The sequence below is a fragment of the Mycteria americana genome, chromosome 4 (genome assembly GCF_035582795.1).
Source record: "Mycteria americana isolate JAX WOST 10 ecotype Jacksonville Zoo and Gardens chromosome 4, USCA_MyAme_1.0, whole genome shotgun sequence".
Classification (NCBI taxonomy): domain Eukaryota; kingdom Metazoa; phylum Chordata; class Aves; order Ciconiiformes; family Ciconiidae; genus Mycteria; species Mycteria americana.
In genome coordinates this window covers 58781084-58806246 of record NC_134368.1, presented here as the reverse complement: position 1 = coordinate 58806246, position 25163 = coordinate 58781084, and the positions used below count along the sequence as shown (strand labels likewise).

Sequence of the window (25163 nt, the reverse complement as noted above, 5' to 3'; positions counted from 1 at the left end):
CAGTCTTATATTTGCTTTGTACCTTAAATTGGACTGTATTATTTAAACCAGAAGGTACATTTCATGATTTCCATTTGTATAGACTTAGCAAATATGTTTGGTATATAAGGATCTCTGTGCAACCTGTTATGGGGTCACTCTCTCAATTAAGATTCACAAAAGAAACTTAGTAGTTTTTTACTGGAGATTTTGTGCTGGGAAGAAGGTTGTTCCCTTAGAGAAAAAATAATTTTGAGACACTAAAGTATTAAACGCTCTGTTTCTCCTGTGTGACTTTCTCATGAGAGTATAGCTTTCCCTGAAAGCATCAGGTCAATGTTGACTGAAAGAATAATTAAAAAGTAGCACTTAGCTTCGTTAGTGCTCTGCATAATCTTGTTCTACTTGTTTTTTGTTTCATGAAGCTCCCAAGATGATAAAGATTATCACATCTGGTTTGAAAGAGTTATGTTGGGTTTATACTTTAAGCTTTTTGTATTATTTCTCTTACGGGCTTCAGATCCTGAGGGTTCTTCCTCCTCTTTTCCTGGAGCAACTGCATATCTGTTTCTACTCTTTCGTCAGCTATAGAATAGTAATTATAAGCTCTAGAGTTGGATGTGCTTTCCGCATCAGCGGACTATTTCTGTTGATTGTATACACAGATGCCTCCAGACTCTGTGCCGTAATGTCTCTGGAGTTGAAGTGAGCTTGATGCTAGTCTTCTGCATAGGCTCGTTAATGAAGTTGTTTTGTTCTATGGCCTCTTGTTCCATGTTCTGTGGAAGTGCCATCTACTTCACCATCACAACTTCCAGACTAGAACTTACAAGCTTGGCCTTTTTATCTCTGTTTGTATATGTATCCTGATACACAAGTATGTATGTGCTGTGGAAGTTAACATGTACAGAGTGATAGTACTGCCTAATGACAGCTTGTAGTGTCTCGAGTCACCATCTGGGTAATCCAGAAATGAGCTGAGCAGAGGCTTGATTCAGTTTTTGGATTTTGGTACTTGTTGCCTCAGATTAAATTGTTAGTTTGCTAGTAAAAAGAGGTCAGGCAGTTTTATCTGAGGCCTAGCTGACTGTAGAAGCATCTGCTACTTGTGCATGTTTTAGATTTTCGTATTCTTGAGTGGCACAATTGTTGGTTATGGAAGAGTGCAGAGAAAATGTTTAGCTCGCACTGAATTGAAATGCATAGTTCAGAGGAGAGAGCTTGTTCCTGCTGGAGAGAAAAATGGTCATGAAACTAAGTGCTCCTGGAACTAAATTGCAAGCTAACTTGTTTCGCTTGACTGTCCCACAGAAATATTTAATGTAGATTACTTCCTTAATTTGTTACTGCGGCAGTGTGTAAGCTAGCAGTTTATCTACGCATAGGGAAAGAAATGGTAGTAGGACAGAAGGCTGTTACTTCATAGCTTTAAATATTAGGAATGCTATAGTATATAGATGCTGGGTTATCACTAAAGTTGTGGTAATCTGAATTTGTGGCCTGTATTTTAGAAGAGGTTTTTCCTGTTTGGTACCTTTACTAGTTTTTGAATAAATAACCTACCATATTGCAGTAGTCATCTGAACATTGCTTGTATTAAAGCATTTATCTGCTCCTAAAAATAGTTTTATTTGATTATTAAATCTGTTTTTAAAACTATCACTGTATTTTCATCTTTAAATGTAGTGTTTATGATACAGCAGCACTGTATTATCATTATTACTGTGTTCATTATGCAAAAATGTCCTGTTCCCTGTAACAGAGAAAAAACCATTTTAATTGCATTATTTAGTAAACAGCTAGTAAGCTGAGTCACAAGAATCTATATCTTTTGCAGATAAATTTTTACTCTCTGTTCTCTTTTTTAAGGAACACGAATTGCTCCAAAGGGCTTAAGATTGTGTGACAAAGATGTTTCCTTTAAAAGACACTGAGATGGGTGCCTCCACCTTCTTTGCCTCAGCTCTGCCACATGATGTTTGTGGAAGTAATGGCCTTCCTCTGACACCTAACTCCATCAAAATTTTGGGGAGATTTCAGATCCTTAAAACAATCACCCATCCCAGGCTTTGCCAGTACGTTGACATTACCAGAGGTAAACATGGTGAGTATCTGTTTAAAAAGGAAATTTTATGTATGGTTACAATTATATTTTTGTGACAATATATCTAAAGGTGACTAAGCAGAATATTGCCTTTCTGGTGCTGTAAAGTGGCTGGTTTTCAGTCTCAAAATGACTGTATGCCTTTGCTGTGACTGACAGTACTGGTGCCTTTGTTTCCTCTCTACAGAGTTAAGGCAGAGGTTAGTTGCCTGTCCTCTTTTGTTATGTGTTATGCTAACTGATAAAAGCAAAGAACTTTCTTCTCTTTCTACCTCACTGTAAAATTCTTGTACTCAATTGCAGTGCCATATCTTTGTGTGGGACATTGAAATACATGTATTTTTGATGCTGAGCTCATACAGCCATGTTCTAATCTTGTGAACATTTTCCTCTGATAGTTAGGGTTTTTGTACTTGATTTGCAGCTGTTCTTGTTGTCTCCATTACCTTGTGTCTTAGCTGCCAGCTTCCCTTTTTTTTTTTTTTTTTAATTCTAGCTCTTGAAGATCTCTTCCACTGACAATTACTTTATGCTAGTACAGATTTTTTTTTTTTAGTAACTATTATCACACTTACTGTTAGCTCAAATCAGGCTTCAGTTGTTTTTTTTTCTGTTCCAGATGATCTTATTCGGTTGCAAGCTCAGCAGGAGTACAGCACTTAATTTCCACAAAAAGGCTGCAACACCTGTGACAATTTAAGTGGTTGCCACCTTTAACTTTTAAATCAACAATGTTCCTATATAAAAGTGTATTGTATGTATTTGTTTGGTTAGCTACAGGGTCTCGTAAAGTAGAGCAAGTAATTTTTTCCCCTTTAGAATGCAGTGTGATAGGATGTTCCAGATATTTACAAAATTAGGATATTGCCAACTCCAAACACGGAAGTATTCTGTGGGGCGGGGGATTCTTTGTGTTTTCATTTGCTTTTAAACTTGTAGTTTTTCATTTTCTACAGTCAGGAGATCTAGAAAGTTTATTCATTTTCATCTTGTTTTCACTAGTACCTCTTGAAATGGAAACTGGGATTTGCTTACAATACTGTTTGGGATGAAAGGTTAAGAGACATTAGCTAACACAACATTTAGTAAATAAAAGATATGGTTAAATAGAAAAATGTGGCCTTTTTGACAATGAAGAGTCAATGACATGAAGGTTTATGAGTGTGTATAAATATGAAGGAGAAAATATCTTCTGATAAGTGAAGTAACTTGAAGAATAGCAAATAAAATGTCTAACCATGAAGTCAGGAGACTGTTCTGTTCCTAGTGGTTGGAATAGCATTAATCACTTTCAGATAATATGGCAAATCTGGTGGCAAATTTTATCATTCTGATACTGACAGAATTTTTCACTTGTCAGTCCTATGCATAGTGATTTAATGTTATTTTTCTTGCAAATGTCAGTTTCTACCCTTATGGAGAAATATGAAAGCAGACTAGGAAAACAATGCAAAAAAAATTAATTAGATGTATGCATTCCCCCCAAAAGACCCTCAAAAGGGGAATATAAAAGTAATAGAAAAACATTCGAACTGATTTTTTTTTTTTGTAAAATTAAACTACTTGTAAATCTTTGCTAGCATTGTAGAAGGCAATCCTAGAATTTTTTTTTTTTTTCAAAGAAAGCTTAAGTGGTCCTTTGATTTCAAAAAGGAGAAGCAAAGAGTTGAGTAACAAGCATTGCAGCTTTAATGTGATGACTTGTGTTCCTCAAAGTATTTTCCATCTTTATCTTACTGTAACAGTCATCTTTTAAAAATATGTTTGAAATAGTTTAGTTTGATTTGATTCTGAATCTGAACATTCACTACTAGCTGTTCTATGAGTAGTGGAAGTAGCAAAGCCTAACTGCTTTAGGAGTTCTCTCACACCTCCATGTAACAACTTACACCATTTTCTTTTCCTACTTTGTAATTGCTGTCTTCAGTGCAACAATTGTTTTGTCTTTTCCTCTGTATTAAGAGCCAGCCCATCAATCTTTGCAACATGTGAGACCCCTGCAAGTCCTATAGCTATTTGTTGGGCAAGAGGTACTAGAGCTAGTGATGTGCTAGTTGGCCCATCAGGGCTGAAACTCCTGTGCTCACTCTTGAGTCCCATTTCTCAAAGCTGGTGTTACTTTGAGTCTCTCTGTCATCAACCCAGCCACAGATTTCTGCAAATTTGTAAATGCTAATCTTCTTTGAGACCTGTATTTTTAAGTCTGACTGACACTGGCTGAGGGGTTCAACATTTATTAGGAGGTTACTGGATGGATGGATTGACAGTGCTTTACATGAGGAAACAGGAAAGATGATCTGCTGTATCTCATAAATGAAAATAGTAGTGATATCCAGAAGCTGTACATCTTTAACATTTAAATTATGTGTAATTTTCCATACAATGTATGTCAAAATACTTTACCATCTGCCAAATAGGTAGACTGAGAAGTCTGTACTCCCATTGTCTCATTTGGATTCTAGTCCTCTTATACTTTTTTTTTTTTTCCCCCCAATTAGAGAGACTGGTTGTGGCAGCTGAACACTGTGAAAAGAGTCTGGAAGATTTGCTACGAGAAAGCAAGCCAGTGAGGTAAGGTGTCAAGCTAAACTCAAATCCACTTACCATAATTTCACATATCATCTGTGGCAAAGTCCCAGACCTTTTTTTAACTTTTACTGGTTTATATAAATTTTTCTCTGTCAAAGTTTAGCCTAAAGACATTGTTTATGAGACAAACACATGCCTGAAAGAGGGAGTACTTATTTCTGTGGGATTCTAAAAACTAGAATAGTTACAGGGAACTTGCTTACAACTGAAATACTTTGTAACTCATAAAATCCTGTCTGTATTGTAATAGTAGTTTTGGGTTTTCTTTTTAAAAATAAAATCAGAACTATGACAGGATAAGTATCTTCCTAAGAATTAATTTGAAGATTGTATGTCTGCAGATGATGAAATACAGCTTTCACTAGAAAGGGCAGAATTTTGTGCATGTTTTTCATATGCAGAAATGTAGTAATTTATTAACTAGAAAGTGGACAGGATGTCAGATACATATGCCAGGGTGCTAATAAGTGATTTGAATTTGGGTTAATATAGTCACTTCAGCAAGGCTTTGGTCAAAACCAAGTCCAAAGGCTGGATGTCAAGAATATTTGCTTTCATAGTAGGATGTATAGAATAGTTGAGCTGTATCTTTCAAGCGGCAAACAAACAAACAAAATCCCCATCAGACTTGTTGCTAAAAGTGTTAACTGTAATTTTAAAGTCTATCACTATTACCTTTGGAGCAGAGAAGTGGTCTCTTGTCCCAAAGAATATGTAACATGGAAAGTGTGAAGAGTGGAAGAAGAGAAACATTATTTCCATTTGGGATAGCAAGGCATTGTAGGCTAACTGGTTGTTTCCAGAACACATACATAAATATAAAACACATTTAGAGAAATCTGAAGTCTCTTCATTCTAGTTTCTGAAAAGTTTATAGCAAGCATTAGATTTCTTCTCTCTTGATATTCATGCAAGCGTAGAGGTGATGATTACTCGGTAAAATAATCAACAAATTCTTATGTGCCTTCCTGGTTAACATTAGGCATCTCAGGTGGGCTGTGTTTGATAAGTTACTAGCCAGATAGACTTCCTGTGACTCATCCCGCATTAGATTTGTTTAAAGGGAGTAATACTGGATCTGTAGCTTTTCAAGCCTTGCAACCCCTAAACAGGATGCTAACAATGCTGTCTGGCAGAGATAAATCTAAATGCAAAATGCCCTGTGCCTGTGTGTTAACTTTTTGTGAACTTAAGCTTGTATGACAGTATGTGTTGCAGAGGACTGTAGCTTGAGGAATGTTACGCCAATATGGCTTCCATTTTTTCTTCAGATAGAGAGGTATTTAGGTGTAAAGGGCTTTTCATGTGTGATAACATACTACAGCCCTTCACACAGTTTTGCATCAGGTTCCTATTGTGCAAAGTTCCAGAAATAGTTAAAGCATCAGAAGCTCTTTTCTTTCCTTTTTCATTCAGTTCTCACACTGTTCTTTGAACATGTGTATCTTGGTGTCAGTTGAGGAGCAGCCCAGACTGTCTGCTGCCTCTTGACTGTTTTTGAAAAAACATGCATGTAGCTATTTTAATTTGCTTTGAATTGCTTGATACAGTATATTTATGTCGATTCTCTGACAACTTCTGTTGCAATTTAGTCCTGCAGCCTTAGCCTTGCAAGGGGCAAGATGTCCTTTTCTGAGGGGAAAAAAAATTATATTTCTCTATCATAATTCTATAAACAAAACTTTCTCAAATAACAGTTGTGGTCTGTATGCACATCCGTTATGCCCCTCTATACTAGTATGTGTTTTGTGGCATCCAGAAAGATTTTTGAGACCTTTTTAGATAGTTTGCTAAGGTATACAACTTTGGTTTTTTGACATGCTGAGAGAAGTTACTTAGTTATGTGGGCTGGGGCTCTGTTGAGAGTAGATGCATAAAGCCTGTCTTTATTTTTTCCTCCTGGCTTGAGAGAGTTTTTACTGAAATAAGTTATTCTGCTATCTGATCTTTCTTTTAATGAGCCGATTGGGATTTCTTCAGGAAGTTGTAACACCTGAGGTACAGGGCTAAAATATAGCCTGGATGTATGTTCATAGCTTTAAGTGATTCATCATTAGTGATGAATTAGTGATTCATTAGTGATTCATCTACTGTAAATTACAGCTTTTGCAGTAGTAGCTAAAAGATAAATTATGTTCACTTCAAATGAAGTTTCTTGCAAGACTGACTTTTTCCCTCTACTTCCATTTTTTTTTTTTTTAAATGAAAACAGACATTTTTGTTCTTATGTGAGACCCATAAATTTCGAAGGAATAATTTGGATGGACCAATTCCCAGTTATTGGTTATATGACCTGTCTATATCAATTACTGTTGGAGGGAAGTATTTGGCTTTTTCCATGTATTCTGATTGTATTGGTCAATGATGGCATAGCAGGTTACACATCCGGAATTGATGTGTATGCTATTGCAATTAATTTTATAAACTGTTTATGGAATGTGAGAAGCTGCTCTTCTGGTTTCTAGATTAATTTTCCTTACGCTTGCCAGTAACCTAAGTCCTTTGCACCTGTACCACAAGCTGATGTAAAATCAGCAGGAAATCTTCTATTATGTTAGTGCTGAAATTCAAGACATTACATTATGGACTGTCTATCTTTCCATACATACTGGAAAACAGGCCATACAGCTGTTTGGTAGTTATTTGCAGTTAATCTTTCCTGAAGTCATGCATCAAGCATAGCATACATTCCTTAATATATGAATTATATTTAAAAAAAAGAACGCAGCAGAGTTCTTTGTTCAATTAACCTCAGAGTTTCACCAAGTTTTCTAATTCTAATGAATCGGTTGCACATAGGGGCCAAATACTGGAAATCGGAGCTCTAGCCATTTACCTTAGCTGCTCTGTCACAGTGCAATAAGTCATTTTACTGAGCATACCACCAAAAATTTTCTAGAACTTGGATTTGTAATATATTCAAGAATTCATTCCTTACCTAACAATACTGTGACAGCAGTCTCCAGGAATTACAAAGATGGTTTGTCATTGTCCTCAAAGTTAACATGCTCAACTTCACTTTCAAAGGGTAATGCAAGTAAGTGTTTGGTAATTTATGGCCAGATTATTTTCTCTTTTGAGTGATGCATATTTGGGATCCTAGAAGGAGCATGTGCTGCTGTTAGAACTCTATCAGGTAAATTTCAGGAACTCTCAAATGGATGAAATGAATCAGCTCTTTGCAATTCTTACCATAGGTAACCAGATGCAGAAACGGAATTTAATACAGCCCTTTAGTGTTTTCTGTGTTTTATTCAGGGGATAGCCAAGTGGACATCATAACTACAATTAATGCTTCTAAAAGTGACATTAATTCCAATTTCCTTTACTGTACTTCCACAAGGCATCACAATAACAGCAGGGGAGCTCTTTTGGAGTTGTGTGCCACAGGGAACACAGGCTGCAACCATGGATAAGAGTTTTAGGATAGGGTAGGATTTTAGGCATTGATGTCCCATTTTTTACAGACCAGTCTCCATTGTCCTCTGTGTAGTCTGGGTCATTGTTTCCTGTTTGTTTATTTCCGGTTTATTGTCCTGTTTGTTGTTACTCTGAGTCAGAGAAAGTACACACTTAATTTTACTTTGTAATAGTCACGTTAGTGCAAAATCAGCTCTCTGAAGTATGTTCAGGAGTCAGTTAAATTTTTAAAGGGCTAGGAATTTACGTACATAGTCAAGCAAAAATAGTAAATACCTGATTTAAGTTCATAATAGTTTACTGCTGTTCAGAGGTTTGAAAATGTTGTCTCGGTCTGGCTGGCTTCCTCTGTGTCATCTTGTGCATGCAAGGATTTTTTTCTTGTGAATGAATTGAATATAAGTCACAAAAATTATGGTGGGTAGAAGTTTTGTACTTCAGCAGTCTCACGAAGGGTAGTTTTCATGTTTGTGGCAGTCAAAATTTTACTAGATTTTCAAAGTTGCTAGTTACTTTAGCACTGTTGATACCACAGACCAGAATGTAAGATGTGAATTTATTTTTAAGGTTCTCCATCTTTTAAACACATTTACAACTACTCCTTTGGGATACCTTTTCCAGACAGTGTTAAAGGAGTTATTTTCTCTGCTCCTGTGCTGTTATAATAGGAGTTGTGAGCTTTTCCTTTTCTGTCATGCTTGAAGTGTTTTTCTTCTTTGAAGAAGTTGGTCTGCACTTGTATTCATAATAATAAAAATGCCAGCAAATACTGACATTCAGCAGACTTTTGGCACCTACAATAGTTTCTGGATTGGTCTTCAATTTGTGGCTTGGGCAGTCTAAGCCTATTCCTTTCTTCAATAAAATATAGTTGTCATATGTTTTGAAAGTCATGGTTTTGAAAAATTACTAGTGAACCATCAGAGATACAAGGTATAGTTTGTTATACACGGAACATTTGATGGGAAGCAGACTGTGTCTGCAGCTGTTTACTAGTTTGGAGAAAACATGATCTGACTGATTCGGATGAGTACATTTTATTTGGCTGTATTAAACAGTTGTCTGCTCATTGATTGAATTAGATTTCTTTATGCCATCCTTGCTGTTAATGTGCTTTTGGCAAACTTGAAGTGAAACTATGTTACAGAAGGGATTATTAGATGGGGGGGAAAAAGCAATTTCTGAGTAGCCAGGGATTCTTCAAAAATATTGTAAGACAGGTGCAAGTCATCAAAAGGCTGAAGGTTTTACATGATTTGACTTGAGCTGCATATGAGCAGAACTTCAAGGGCTGAGTGTATTCTGCTTTGAATCAAGTCTGTGTTGGAATTTCACATGAGAAACCCATATGTCATAATGAGGCTGCCTTTAGCAAGGATAAATGATGAAGTAGTAAAATGAAGTAGCATTAATAAACAAACTTATAATTATTTTTTTCCTAAGCGTGTGTGAGAGTCTATAGCTTGGGCTTTTAGTGTCTGTAGAGTTTTCCTTTAGTTTCTTGCCAATGCTTTACTTCCGAAGCTATGATGAAAGATGAGCCATTAGTCCAGGCTTGTTTATATATTCTCCAATGATGCTTTTGTTCATATAGGACTATTTTTTTTATTTCTTTAAGTAATTTTTAGTGTGACTGCAAATCTGCCTGTAGCATTCCTTTTGGCATAGGTTGTCTCCTGTGACTGCCTTTCCTCTCACAATGAGAAAACAATTGTTTGGAATGGAAAAGGGGTATAGCTTTCACGAGGTAGTCGAGGTGAACATTATTGCTCTTGATGTCTGAGTGACCTTTTTAGGTATGGAACCAAATTCTTTGCTTGTGTAGTTGGTGGCAATGTTTGATGGCAGCACAAAGACATCCCAGAGCACGTGTCCATGTCTCCCTTACATGTGAAACGTAACGGTGAGTGCACGCTTGTTTCTTATCTTCCTCTCTTCCAGGAAAAAAGAAAACAGAAGAATCCTACTCTTTGAGATTATGATAGTGTCTGCTTCTTGCTATTAAAAAGTAGATATGATGGCTGTATACAACATAAAGTCTGTAGATGTGGAAAAAGTATGTAATTATATTTCAACCTTTTCCTCTACTATGCTTCTTCTGTAGTTGCTTGTAGACACTTCATACAGCTTTCCATGCTAAAAGCAGTATTAAAGATCTTGAGCTGAAGATGAGCTGTGCCGAGTTAATTGAGAACAAAAGTAGCGGAGAGTTTTGAGTCTTCGGTATCTAGTGAAAGAGGATGTTGAGTTTCTCTCAAACAGACCAAACGCCATCCTCAGTGGGAGGGTGGCTTCATCCTGCAGAGATATTTCTGCAAGGAACTGTGTAAGGATCAGTGTTAGAATTCCATTCTGCATAAATGAGCAAACTACTACTAATGAGCTAATGGCTGAAAAAGCAAATGTCAAATTTGCACTGTGCAAATCTTACTGGATTTAAGCCACATTATTAATCTTAATGTTGATTTATGATAGTTGTGTTTAGAATAAAAATTGCCTGTAGACTTGCAAGAACAAGATGTGGTTAGTATATGGTTATTCTAACTTAATACAGTGTTTGACACTTCATCCTGCTTTTAGGAAGGAAGAAAAGGAAGAGCAAACACTCATTAAACTTGCTATACAGTGCATACTTCTAGAAAAGGGTTATATTTTTGAAGTGCAAGTTCTTGCATTTGGAACTACTGAGCAATGTCTTCAGGAGAGCATTTGTCACTAATTAGAGATCAGACAGCTGTTTTATTTAGAGATGTTTGCAAGCATATCAATGCATCTAACGTCATTGTGGTTTGAGATCATTTATTCTGTGCATACGAATGTTCTCTCCTTGTGTTCAAGCTCCTCTATTTTACAGTGCAAATAGACCCAGACTTGTGCCTTCACTCCAAGCTAGCTGCTTTCCTGCCTAGAAACTGCATCAGTCCCATACCGTCCCTACATCAGTGTTGTGCCAGTCTTGAAATGGTAGATTTACAGAAAATAATGTTATGGGAAACATCATATAGCCCCTTTTTTCCTGCCCTGCAATTTTGTGGGCACCATATCATGAGCACAGCACTTAAGTTAACTGAATGGCTTGGCTCCTGAACCAACAGGACTTTCAGATGGACAGATACAAGTTCCCTCTGTCCACACATGTATTGGGACTGAATATATGCACCCGCATGTGTGTTTATAGCTAGATAGATACCAGGGAATTGGAGACTGCTGTGATAGGAGTGTTTAGAAGGCTGGCAGATCGGGCTAGTTTTAAGGTTTAAAACTGTAAATTTCATTCATGAACAGCACACATCTTACTAAAGGTTAACTCATGCATGTTATTAATCATCACTGTGTACACAAAAATGTTAGTCTTTAACACATATTGTAAATTAGCTGTGAGTATACAATACCACGGAGCTGATGCTGTACAGTTAACAATGGTAGCTATGGCCTTTGGTGGTTCTTGGAAGCCAAGGTAATCAGGCTTGAGAGCTCTTTGAGTGAAGTAAGAACCGGTGTGGACTGGTCTTTCTTCTATTATCTAATGCCTGATATTTTTCTGTTATCACCACTCTCCAGCCCCCACAAGGGGTGGTCTCCTTTACTCCCAGTACTGCTTGTTGTTTTTATGTTTTGCCAGTCATCCTTCTTGTGTATTTGGGAGTAGGTCCTGCATATTTACAGTCTGCTGTGCTTCTCTTATCCTTTTGTCTGGCAACTTTTGTTGTGTGGATTTCTCCTAGATGCAACTATATCCATCTCTATTTGCCCCTTTGGTGACCACAGTTCTCATATCACTTTCAAGGAAATTTAATATTAATTGTATGCTGATTAATACATTTCTAATTTATAATCACAGGCATCTGCTTTGGCTACACTTAAGTTTATTGTTACCTCTCTAGATAGGTGTTTCCTGCCTGTTGTGATGACGCGTGCTGGGATATAGATCAAAGTGATGTACTTCTAATGCCTTTTGGAATATTAGTTGTTAGCTATGAAATTCCTAACAGCACTATTGCTTATTGGCCTAGTTGCAAAGTCCCTTTGATCACCTGCATTTGCAGACTGTTCTTCTCTTGGAACTTTCCGTTCCGTTTCACTTTTAAGTAGCATTTGTACCATTGATACGGGGATCCAGATTTTTTGAGCTAACTACTAAAATGTACCTAGGTATGGCCTTTAACCTTAGATATTTAGGGTTTGGGGTTTTTTTTAAAGTATGGTATAGCCAAATTATTTGTTAAAAGAACACTTGCAAAGTCTACTGATTTACATGAAATGCTTGACCAGAAGAGCTGTGCACTGTTGCAATTTTTGTTCATAGCTTTAAAAATTCTGTTGCACCTTTATAAAATGGGGGGAGGTCAGGGGGTTAATTAGGAATGTGGCTTGTTGCTAATGTTTAATCCTCTCATGCAGAGATGGTGCAGCCTTTCTCTCAAAGGCTGAGAAATTTGTAAAGAGATTGCGTTAGTGTGGTTTTACGAAGTTCTAGGTGCTTTTCCTGCTATCCAGTAACTCGTAAAAAAGAAAGCATGCTCTGTTATTCTTACTAATATATGTACTTACTGGAGTTAGTGGTTATATTTGTTTCTTTGAAAATGACTTTTTTTTTTTAAATGTAATTTATTTTTTTTAAAGTTAATTATCTTCTAGTGTGTTGGATCTGCAGCTACTCTATCAAGTAGCAGCCAACAGGCCTGCCCTGCTCCCTTTTTTTTTTTTTTTTTTTAACTGGCAGTGCTTCAGAGAACTGCAGAAATGAATAACAAAAATCAACCCTGTCTGGCTGCAAGGATAGCATTATTTATTGTTAGCTAGTCACGATTTCTTGAGCTGTCAGTTCAGTTCATACTGCCACACAGCTGCAATAATGTTAACTGCATTAATAACTACACTTCATTTTCAGCTTTTCTTTTAAAAATTTCATTGATCAGATTCTTAATGAGGTTTTTCTGATCCACCTGGGGCACCACAGAAAGAATGAGAGAATCCATCTCCTTGTGTAAGGAAGTTAGGGACCCATCACTTCTGTTGCAGTGGGAAGGAGAAAGTTGGCACAGCTAACATTAAGAAAAACTCTATTCTCATGCCATAGGTATAGGTCTTCCTTAAAAATAAAGTAAAATGCAGTTGTCCATTGTAACTTTAAATGGGAGAAAGCACCCTTATGATCTTAAAATGTCTGCTCAATACCTGGCCTGCAGTTGCAGTAGGGCAAGAGTCCTCTACCCTGAGAGGCTAACCACGTATGCTCCCTGGCTGCAGTGGAAAAAGCTGTGGACAGCTGCAGCTCAGACTTTTTCCCCTGCTTGTGCCCTCTTGGTGCTGTGGGTAGGAGCTCATATAGGAAATGCTGGCTGAGGTTGGCAGCTGGCTCAGTTGTGGGGACGGCCTGTAGGCTGGCTGTAGTTATCTTGGCCCACAGTGCTAGAGTGTCTTTGTGGACACCGGGAGCATAGGTTACCACAGGACAAGATGAGGTAAAAAAGCCTCGCATGACCTGTACTAAGAAAAGGGACCTTTCTCAGGCTATCTCTTTATTAGCAAGTAATGTGATCCAGTAGGAACAGATGTGTAAAGCAAAGTGTGCTATACATCTTTCAGAGGTGCTGATTCCATATAGCTTCAGCCTGCTCTGGACCAAATGCCCATTAGCAGCTGCAGGGCAACAGGCAGATTCTGGATCCTACCTTCTGGCTCATCTGAAAGGAATCCAGTTTGTGTGCTCTGAAACCACTCTGAATCAAGTGTGGTAGGAGGGGCTGATCAGGAGGGTATACTTTAAAAGTATGCTCTGATCTGAACTCAAGTCTTAGTGTAGAATTCCTTAATTTGCCTTGAGCTCTCTGCTGCAAACACAAAACTGAAGGTTGCTGTTCTCATTTGTTTAACTTAAATAAAGCTTAGTATTGCATAAGCTGCAGAAAAGCTGTGAGCTGGCCCTATAGAAGTAGCTTATGTATCCTCTTTGCTGATTATTAAAGTAACCTGTAAGTAGAGTCCAGTCTCTTCTCTTTTCGTCTTACTTGCTCAGAATTCCTGACAGATACAATTAATTTTCAAAGATGGAATACTTACTTTCAGTGCAGAGTGAAACAAGGGAAGCTAGAAGTTGTGGGGCATAGTTCTTGCTTTACTTTATATTCGTAGAATTACAGGTAAGATGCTGAAAGTAGAGGGGGATAGTTGGTTCTTGTATGAATTTGTGTGTGTGTGTACTACTTAGGGAAAAAGTAATTACTTTTCCCTGTATATCCTCGGTAATCTCTACACATTCTTTAGTTCTAAATATAGTACCTGTGAGGTTGCTCACTTTTGTGTTCTGAGCCACTATGGTGAGATGGCATAACGTTTATAGCCCTCATGCAGGCTCTGAAAATTCTGAACACTTGTTCTTGTGTTATTTTCTTGACCATTTGCTACCATAGAAAACCTTTTTGTGTGTGTTGGGGGGGGAGGGTGTAACAGAATGATAATGCCTACTTTCAGTGCAGACTTCCTTCTCCCCACCTAAGGATTTTTGTGCGATAGTCACGAGATCATCTTTAATCTCTGCAGGAGATTATTCCTTGGCTGCTTCTTGCACTAAATTATGTGCACAAGATGACTGTTCTGCTCAGAGAAGCTAAATTCTTAAAGGGAGCTCAGTTCTTCAGCTTTTAGGTCTTTGAGGAAGAAGAGCTCTCAGTTTTTTCATGGTCTGAGTGTTTTGAGAATTCTTTTAGCTTTTAGTGCACTGGAGAGTGATTTTTGGACTTTTTTTTAGTCCCCACCCAAAAGGAAAAAAATGTTGGATTTATTCAGGAGCAGAAGACATGGTGTTCAGAATCCCATTGTTACTAATGTTTTCTTTCTTTCTTTCTTTCTTACGCAGTAATTCATAATACATGATCTTTGAATTTGGCAGTATTTTAATGGTTGGGAGCCCCTTGCTTTGGGTGCCTGAGTATGAAAGCTGGTTTTCCAGGAGCTCATCTGTTCTGTTCTCTTCCAGCATAGTGAAGAGTGGCACATCTGTCCAAGGTGGGAGAGGTTCAAAGATAAGGAAAACACTGGATTGTGCCATACCTGTGCAATTGCTTGCTCTGTGATTAATTCATGTTTGGCTTCCAGACATAACTGAAGTTTGTGCAAGTTTATGATAAAATATAAAGGCAGACATGTGAATTCTTTCCTGTCTGCTATCAGTAATGTTTTGTAGTCTCCAGAAGAAGTCATTCAGGTTTAAAAGTCACTAAAGGAAATCTAGGCATTGGTGGGGTTTTTTTGTTGGTTTTGGTTTTTTTTATTTTAACTCTTCAGACACTTTGATCTTCAGAGATCTGCAGACTTAATATGATGACAGTGAAAAATGAGATGAGCATTGGAGACATGTTTCTTTCCTATACTTAGGCTATGGCTAGCCATTTAGTGCCTTTCTGTACAAAATTTCCATCAAATCCTGAGCAGACAACCTTATCTTGGTTTTATTTTCTAGTGATTTCCGAAATCTCATTTTTCTTCTGCTCTTGTAATTTTATCAAAGATGATAAACAACTGGTACAAGCCAACTTCAGCTGTCTTGCTGCTGTGGCATTTACAAAAGTAATAAAACACTTTTTTCTTTTCTTTATGGGAAAAAAAATGTTTAGCACTGTAAAACCACTGTTACAGTCCTCTGTGTGTGCTGTGCATATGCATGTTCTTATAAGCAGAGAAGCTAATATGCAAACAAATAGGCTTAAGGAAAAAAAATATTAATTTTTGTAGCGAGATGCTTAAAGCAGACTAGGAATTCTGTGGATATTCCCAAATTAATTTATTTTAATGCATACATTTGCTATAAACCAAGAAATATATAATATAGGAATGAAAGCCCCTGCTGAAAGACTTAACCAAAGATTGTTTACAAATAAAATATCTTTAACTTTTTCTTCTTGTGAATAATGTCACTCTAAGCAAAAACTTCTTAGAAAGCTTCCTCTTAGTAATGATATCTCGAAATAATTCCTCTGCTTGCAGTTGGAAGTATGACAAGACCTTTAGTTTTGTACTGACATGGTTGCAGAGTTGTTCCTAAGAGCAAATGTAGATTGACCCATTCCCCATCAGAATGAAAGCTTCAAAATGTTGCTGTCTTGGTGTTTGTTTCTGAAGAAATCTTGCTGTGACACTCATCTTTGTAGCAGAGAATCCTCAGCCTTAGTAAAACCACAGTTAACTTTATAAAGTGAATATAAGGTTACAGCTTCCAGTTTGTGAGGCTTGAGTTCCGTCTGGATAAAGACAGCAGTGGCAGGAGGAGAATTTTCTGTCATCCTGTTGAGCTAAGCCTGAATGGTATAGCAGTTCAGGGTGAAAAGGGGCTACTTTAGTATCTGAAAATAACATACCTCGAGCATATCAACGTTTGTTTTATTAAGACAGGGCTTCAAATGTACAATCTAAGGTGGTCCACTGATACTGTTCTCTCATATGTACATGGCTGTGCCTTTGATTAAGAAAATGTTTTCCTTCTGGCCTTGGTGTATAGAAGGAAGCTGCACTAAGTTAACTGTAGCACAGTAAGGCAGTTCTGGTAATATCCTCCCACCCACCCCACTTCCCTTTTTTCCTGGCAAAGACCATGCTAGCAAACTCTGTGCAGTATTACCTCTTTTCTTAATGGGAGGAGGAAGAAAAGCAGTGATGAAATTAATCAGCAGTATCCTGTCAGCAAACCTTTGAAAAGCAGTAATTTTGAGTGATTAATGCAAATAGTACTGAGACTTGCTGACTTTACAGAATTGCTGCTGAACAAGCACATGGTAGTGTCTCTTTTAAGTGTAGGACTGAAAGCTTTGAGTAACTTTTGGATATTCATTGGGTGGAGTTTTGGGTGGATATTCATTGGGTGGAGTTTGCCCACACAGGATGGGCAGTTTTGGTTAATTACTCTAATTTCTGATAACTCTGTTGGTTGAATTAGAAATTAATGCCTGGGCATTAAACACTATTTTTGTTTCTCGATGTGGATTCAGCAATCATTAAAGATAGCATCTGACTATGAACAGGGAGAGTGGAAATCGTATTTTTTAAAACCTTTATAGTGAATGACTGTGGTGACTATAAAAAATGATTTTATTATGTTCTCCCCCTCGAAAGAGCACTTTAAACATGCTTGAGGTCAACATAGTGTTGCCGTAATTGACATTAGGTCAACACTTATACTTAAAAATTATACTTTAAAAAAAAAAAAAAGAGCTTACATTACACTATGTAATTGACAATACATAATGTAATGTTAGCTTTTTTTTTTTAAAGTATAATTTTTTCTTAAATCATTAAAATATTTTTGGAAATGTGGAAGAATGGTGTTCTGTAAATTTAGTCTAATTAAAGTCATCATTTTATGTTAGGAATAGTCTCAAAACATCTGTAGTGGTAGAAAAGAATAATAGGCCAAATTATGTTCTGTTAGGTCAATGCTGGGTAGAAATCCCCAGCTCAAAATAGGATCTTTGTGTAGAGAGCGCATTGACTGATACCTGGATTTGATAGTCTAACGTGCCAACTTCATCCATTGGAAACAATATCTGCACAGCATGTGTGAAGCATACGGATGAAGGAGAACTTCCCCTTTTGATCATTGGTTTGAAGGGGAGTTGCAAGGATTTGACCCTTAAAATAACCGTGCTCTCAGATATGAAGGTGTTCTGGTTGTATGGATGTTGCTACCGTGTGTTAACTGAATCTTAACTTTTCTAGTGAAGAAGCGATAGCTAAGGAAGAATACTACTTCTTGGTCTTCATCTTTACTGTTTATGTTCCTCAGAGGGTTTTTTGTAGGAAAGGGAAATAGATTTCAACTTCTTCAACTTTCCTACATTACAAAAATCCTGAATCTGATTAGTTGTGTATCAGCAAAATTTATCAGCAGTGCAATGCTGTGATGAGCTAGGTGAAGAGTAGCTGGCTGAGGGATAATGAAAATGTTTTGTGGAGCACCTTGCTTTGGTGCTTGATACCCACTTTCCCAAGTCTATAACCACCTTTAATACTGCCGTGTATGCTGAAAGGATGTGCTGTCACTAGTGAGTTACAGGGATCACGTGGACTTTGAAATGCATAGTATTCTTTTCCTCTAATTTTTTACTGCAAAGTCAATGTTGCCAACTCTTGCCATTGTATTGTAACTATAATTTTGTGTTTTTTAAAATGCCAGATTAGTAGAGTTTGATCACTTAGATGTGATTACTTCAGAATATTTTCTTTATCTTTGAGAGAAAAATCTTACCTGTATAGCTGTAACCATGAGCTTTTGTAATCCTTCCCACCCCCTGCTTGTAGTAGTAGAATTATTCTTTTTTGAAGTTAGCTTCATGAATGTGTGGACCTGGTGGCTTCTTTTTTTATTATTATTTATTTATTAGTCATTCTGAATCAGGCATCTACCTTTTCTAATGGTTCCCATGGTATGAAGTTGTTGGTTTTGTTTTCATAACAAAGGTTATGGTGAAAAATACAAACCCATGGTTTTGTTTTACCCTCAACTCTCCATACTGAGATAATTTAGATGTGATCTTTTCTAGGTCTATTACTTTTTCTGTCCTCTATTTTCTATTTAAACATGTAATATTAGGTGTTTTAAGTCTGAAAAGATTGTTAGTATGTAAGAATTGTGGCAGGGCAGGATTTGGGAAGCAAGCAAAGTTTGCTTGCTACAAAAGTCACTTTCTGACTTCTTATGAACTTGGGTGTCTTCAAAAGCACAAGGTCTGGGCCAGACACTGATACGTAGTTGCCATTTGGCATTTCGGCATGCAAACAGCAATTGTTTTTCAGATACATCTTTTACTTTAACATGGAGGAAGGTAAGGAAATAGGTGCTGCCTACTGTGTGACGATTCATCATGCATCTTTAGAAGTCACTTTTCCTTCAATGATTGTGTGGTTTAAGGCTCTGGTAATACTGTTACTTGTCCCATTTACTGCATAGTGAATGTTTAATAGACAAATGTCAAGCCCTCTATACTTTAGAGAGCTGAAACTTAACATACCCTATGCCTAGAAATTTAGATGCTGGTGCATTCATATACAAAGGACTGATAATCCTTGCATAGAGCATGGGATTTGATGCCTGATTTGTAATTAACTTAACAAGACATCCCCGAGTAGCTGAAGATCTGATTTGGTGCCTTTTATTGTAAAGGAAGAGTATCCTAGCAGCAGTTAATTCCCTTATTTGCTTTTTATATGTCATCCAATTGGTTTCCTGAGTCTGTCAGATTGTGACAGACCTTGCCAGGATTGTTGATCGCAACGTGTGTGACCTTTTAAAGGTGCATGTATTTGTTCAGGTGAAGTCCAAAAGAAAACAAAATAAAGATTTTTCGAGATCTGACTTCAGTTGGTCTTAATTCTACTCTTACATTTTACCAGTTCACTCCTTTTGGAGAAGGAGAGGAGAATGTGAGATGTGTTGTTTCCTTTAATGAAATGTTGGCGATGTGATGTATGATACATGTATATAATGCTATTGAAGTTAAGTACTTTATTGTATATTTTGAGGTCATTGTGTTGGTTTTCATCCCATTAGCTCTTGTTCTCTTATTGTCACCTGTGTATCTAGTTCTATTGTGTTAGTTATCTCAGAATGTATAGTCTGTGATAAGAATGCAGAGTCTGTGATCTGGTTTTAAATGAGGGGTACTTTACCTCATCTTTACATGTGGTGATTCAAATTTTGTTTATTTCATTGCACTTTTTGGTCCAATGAAAAGTATCATTATTACACCTTTTACATACAAGCCAGCTGAGGCTAAGACGCAAAAAATGACTTCCCAGAAGTTAATCGGTGGCAAGATCAAAAACTGGGAATGTGGATGTATCTTTCCCCTTCTGTGTGTTAAACCAGATGGCACTAGAGGTTTCATTAAGATGGTGCATTCTAAGATGTGCTTACAAAAGGACTTTGTTCATTTGCTCCCCTAATTTATGGGACGAATGCTGGATGTCTGAAAGGAATTCAAGGTGCAGTGTTTTAAAAATTTTGCTTTGAGGAGCAGATACGCTTAAATCATCCAGAGTGATAATGATCTGAAAAATCACCTGTCTATTAAAAATCTTTGTGTGCAGTCTGCTCCATATATGTTGGTCTTTATCTGTGCCTTCATCCATTGTTTTATGGACTTTTTTTATCGTACATTACAAGTTGAGACCTTCATAAAAATGTAACATCATTTGTGTTGCTTTTAAAGTCATGCTTGCAGCTTATAACTTTGAAAAAGGAATGAAAGGACTTTCTGAGTTTCCTCAGATGAGCAATATGAACTTGTTGAAGATATCCTGTGTGAAATACCTCTGTGCATGAGTTAGAGACTTCCTGAGGACTCTGCCTATAAAATTCATTTTTTTGGTCTTGTATTCTCTGCTTGTTGCATTCCCTTCCAGTTCATTTCATTCTGATAATGTGAATGCATTTCCAAGTAAATTGGCAGTGTTTACAATCTTGGTCCCTAGTGCCATTTTTTAATCAAACACATAATAAAGTGCTAAATAAACCATTCCCACCTGCATCAAACTCTTTATGTTCTGTATAGGGTATTTTGTAATTTATTTACCCAGGAAGACCCAATTTATCTGCACATCTGGTTTTCAACCCAGTCCTGCTTTTTATCCAGTTTTCCAGCTGGTTGATTGAGGCATAAGGAGGTCAGATGGCTTTCTTGAGGTCAGTGTAGTGATTGTCTCAGCTGGGATTATACCCAAACTTTATCCTTTGCTGTAACCACTTGGCCACACCACTCCTAACCAGTCTATCTGCATTGTTGGCGGTAATGGAACTAACTGCAAATGTCATTTTCTTTGTTTTATGGTTCTGCCTGTATTGAAATATTGTTACTTTTATGAGTTCAGAAACATTACATCTGTTCGCAACCTGGTTCTGTTTCACTTTGAACAGACACAATTTTTTGTGATGAATCTCCTTCCTGAATTCCAAATGCGTGTTAGTTTCACAGGTTCTGGGGTAGTGATTGATGATATTGCTGGTTTGTGTTGCTCTGGTGTGCTTCCTCAGGGCAGACCCTGTCTGACACTCCTCTTTGGAAGAGGAACCTGTGTTTTTGCTCCTGTGTATCAGTTCCATAAGCTTCTTAAGACTCCTGGTTGCTGGGATTCTCTTCCTCTAGAGTTTACTTGTTTACAGCAATAATAGAATGTTAGAACAAGATGCACAGATTTGATAAAGGACTTCCTTAAGCATGCATTTCTGTGTATGTACCCATGAGTTGTAAGTCTGAGGAAAGAGAAACTCTGGAACTCGGTATCATCAGCATAATCTTACCCTGTTTGGTCTCGCTCTGCCTTCTTGAGGGAAGTCAAAATAGTTCTAGTTCCAGTTTTTATCGCTTTCCTCTTGCCTTGAGTTGCCATTGCATTGAAGAAGCATGATTTAACACTAATCCACATATGTGTCTCCAGTAGGTACAAAAATAACAAGGCGCTCTATGGTTAAGTGGATGATGAGGCTTGCTTTCTGGTGCCAGTCTATTTCAAATTCCAGTGGGGTCTCTGTTCGTTTCACTAGATGAAACACTCTTATTCAAAATAGTCCATTAAGTGTTGATTATGCTGTCAGTACTTTCCAGGCACAGCTTTCTTCCTTCTACAAAATGGATTAGGTACTCCATGTTGACTGTTACAATAGCATAAAAACAAGTGAAATTTACAATTGGCCGGAAGCAGTTAAAAATACCACAAATGCATTTGTAACAACCAGAAATGCTTCTCCTCTCCACAAGATTTTTCTGCTGCCTCTACTTTGCCTCCAGCCCCAGTTATCTTTGCTCCTGTACTGCTGTCCAGTATAGGATGTCCAGGTACATCTTTGTGTTCTGGTTAACTACACTGTAATAGCTACAGCTGCCTGGGTCAAAGTCATTAAAAGGGGAGATTGCTTTGTCTAGGAGAAGGTAGGACTAGAGACAGTAAGCAGACAGGAAGATGTTTTGAGATACCCGATTACTCTTTCATGTTAAACTCTTTTATTGCAGCACCAAAAGAGGATGGAGAAGATGTATTTCCAGTTAATGCCATGAATGCACTTCTGTTAAAGATGATGAATACAGTGAATTAATGTGCAGATTGGCATTAATTTTCCTTTGAACTGGAGGAAAACAAACTTGTGTGAACCTGTAACTTCCATAATACTGACATGAATGCTGAAATTTTATCTCTTCTTTTCATTGTTTCTTTGCTCATGCTGGAATTCTTTTATTCCAACAGTTTGATAGGTCAAGTCTCCTGACCCCACCCATCTCCAATTTCCAACTGTATGATCTACAGTCCTCTTAAGTATTCCGTTCTTAAGTATTCAAGATGTCATGCATCAAGTAGTTTTTATTTTCCCTTCAGCAATCTGTGGTATATGTAGGGACTACTGCTGCTGGCTGTCAAATGCATTTTTCCCAAATCACTATTCCTACTCTGGAGTTAAGCAATTGTTTTCTTTGCTTGAAGCTGAAATTTAAAATTGGCTTTCTGGAAGTTAGAGCAACAGAGCACCATGAAGAGAACCTCATGACAAAATAGACAGAAAGGAGATTTTACCAACCGAATACTTGGTGGCTGTGAATTTCCACAGTAACTTGTGGGCGATATTCTGTGAACATGGATGAAAGACTTGGAATAATGGGTATCCTGTTATGAGAGCTGTTGAGGCTTGCAGGGATTACTTTATGTTCTGACCTTACCAGATGCGATGCTCAGGAGGCAAATTTTTTTTTTTTTAATTTAAAAAAAAAAAAAAACCAGAAGCAAGCTTGAATTAAAGAGGTTAAAAGCCAGGAAAATGTCAGGGAACACTTCATATATGCTTGCTCTGTATTCCCTCTCTCCTAGGCATCTGCCTGTCATCTTTTTTGGAAGCAGGATGGTGGCCTCAAATACTTTTTGGTCTGAGTTAGTATGGCCTTTTGTAGGGTTTGGAAGACTAGTAATTTTATCTAAAATGGAATTAATAAGTTCCAGAAAGTTATCTGTTCCTAGAGCATCCTATCTTGGAGTCCAGCTTCCTGCTTCTACAAGCAGCTGCATTATTGTTCCCATTAATAATCACAAATAATAAGTTAACAAATAACCATTCAAACTGAAAAATACATAGGTCATATTATTGGGTGTTTTGGGGTTTTTTTTTGTGTTTGTTTTTTTTTTTCCAAGAACTCAGAATCCCACCTTTCTGTCATAAACTTTATAATTTCTAAATGTGTTTCCAACCTTTTTTGTTTGATCTTGCGCTTATGTTTACCTATGGCTTGGGCAGTTCTCTCTAGATGTTTGTTCCCAGGTACTGCTCTGTCAGTACTGGGTGAGTACGCTCACTCTTAGCTCTCCATTCCACTAATTATTTTAGGGGCTTATTGTCTTTACTTGGTTCCTGATAAATCCCTCTTTCCCCCTCTCTCTGTTTGTTAATATCTGATCCTTTGGAAGAAAGTTAAGACTCTCAGTATGCCCATTTCTTCTAGTACAACTTCTCCCTTTCACCCTGGCTCAGAAGCTGTTCTCAGTCAGATGGAAGATTGTAGTGGGCACACTAAAAGGAATCTTTTTTTTTTTTTTTTCCTCTGTCTGAATCAAAAAAGTGACAAAAGTGTCCTAAGCAATCAGATTATTTCATCTATAAAATGTGGGGTTTGCAGCACCACAAGAGATTGAAATGCTGCTAAAACATCTGTTTCCTGACAGGTTAGGTTCATTATTCCTGAAGTAAACTTCCAGAAAATGGCTTTGTGTCCTTAACGGTAAGAATTCAACACACTGGAGATCAGGCTGACTGCTAAGTAGAAAAGTTAATGTTTTTTGTGAAGGCACAGTGCAGCCACCTGTGTACTATTACAGTGTGGAAATTAGTCATTTGTCTGGTATAGCTTTTGGTCTGACAAATTCTGGAGGTAATAAACAGTGCTCATTTTTGTGGGTTTTTAAGTCATCTTCCCTTCTCTCTCCACCCACAAATGCCATGCACATGCCTCTCTTAACCATGCTGGTTTTGTACTGTTGGCTGAACTTGCTCATACCAACTTGTAAAGGGGTTTTTGTCCCCCTCTACTTACAAGATGAATTTCGGAGGGAGGAATTCAGTTATCCTTTGTGCTTCCTTTGTGCTTCCTTTGCTATGGTTCTATACATTCAAGTTACAGACCTAAACCTGGTATTGGTTTTAATCCTTATATTCTTTTAATTCTTCATTTCTAGAATAAAGGAATGCAAAATGGCCCCTCTTCCTGGCAACATTTCTTCTTCTCCAAACCAGGAAAAAAGCAGGCAATTATTTAATCCAAGCAGTTCGATTTTATGTCAGTGTGCAATCCTTTCATTTGAAGAGAACCCTTTTCAAAAGCCTAGCTGAGTAGGCTACAGCTGAGTAGATTTGTTGGTATCCAGACTGAGGATTAAAATGAAGCCTGCTCCTTGTAAGTGTGCTGCTGGTTGTAGACAGATCATGCCTTTTTTTCTGTCTGAAATGTTCCTTTTGCAGAGAAACTCCTGTTGCTTCTTTCTTTCTCCCATTGGTGGAGAGGAAAAGAACCTTAAAAGTCTTGTTAGGAGAGCTAGGAAACTGAAGACAACTAATGCTCCTTCAGATCTGCTGGTTGTTGAAGTGCATCCCACACTTTCATGCCTCACACTTACTGCCTCCTACCGTATCTGCCTTGAGCAGTGAAATGATTTGCTTCACAATAGTTTAAAGTCACAACCATGATCATCAGCTGCTGAGATGAACAGGGTATTTCATGCCACACAACTGTCATTACAACTCTCGTTAGGTCAGTGGTGTAGCATGGTTGGTGTCAAACCTGCCATGCCTCCGTCTTGCTGCCTTTTCTCCTGTGTTGTTTCTAGTGCTTTTGCTGTTTATTTTTTTTCCCCCACTTCCTGTTAAAGGAGGGTGCTGAAATCTCTGCAGTTCAAGAGCCCCAGTGGCTAAACCACTCCTCTAGATCTATCATAGTTTGACACTAGCTATTATATTGAAAAACAAGCTTGCAGATAGTCAGGGAAAACTTCTGAATCTGCTCAGACCTCACCACCAACATTGGGTATTGTAAATGTCCTCCTCACT

At 37.5% G+C, this 25163-nt stretch overlaps 1 protein-coding gene across 1 annotated transcript in view; it reads left to right on the top strand.

Moving 5' to 3' along the window:
* The window catches only part of TBCK (TBC1 domain containing kinase), a 118824-nt gene that overhangs the window by 4714 nt on the left and 88947 nt on the right, over positions 1-25163 (top strand). The window contains exons 3-4 of the mRNA XM_075500682.1: positions 1849-2083; positions 4582-4654. Coding sequence (XP_075356797.1) covers positions 1891-2083; positions 4582-4654 — 266 coding nt within the window. The 5' untranslated portion in view covers positions 1849-1890. The remainder of the gene's footprint in view (positions 1-1848; positions 2084-4581; positions 4655-25163) is intronic.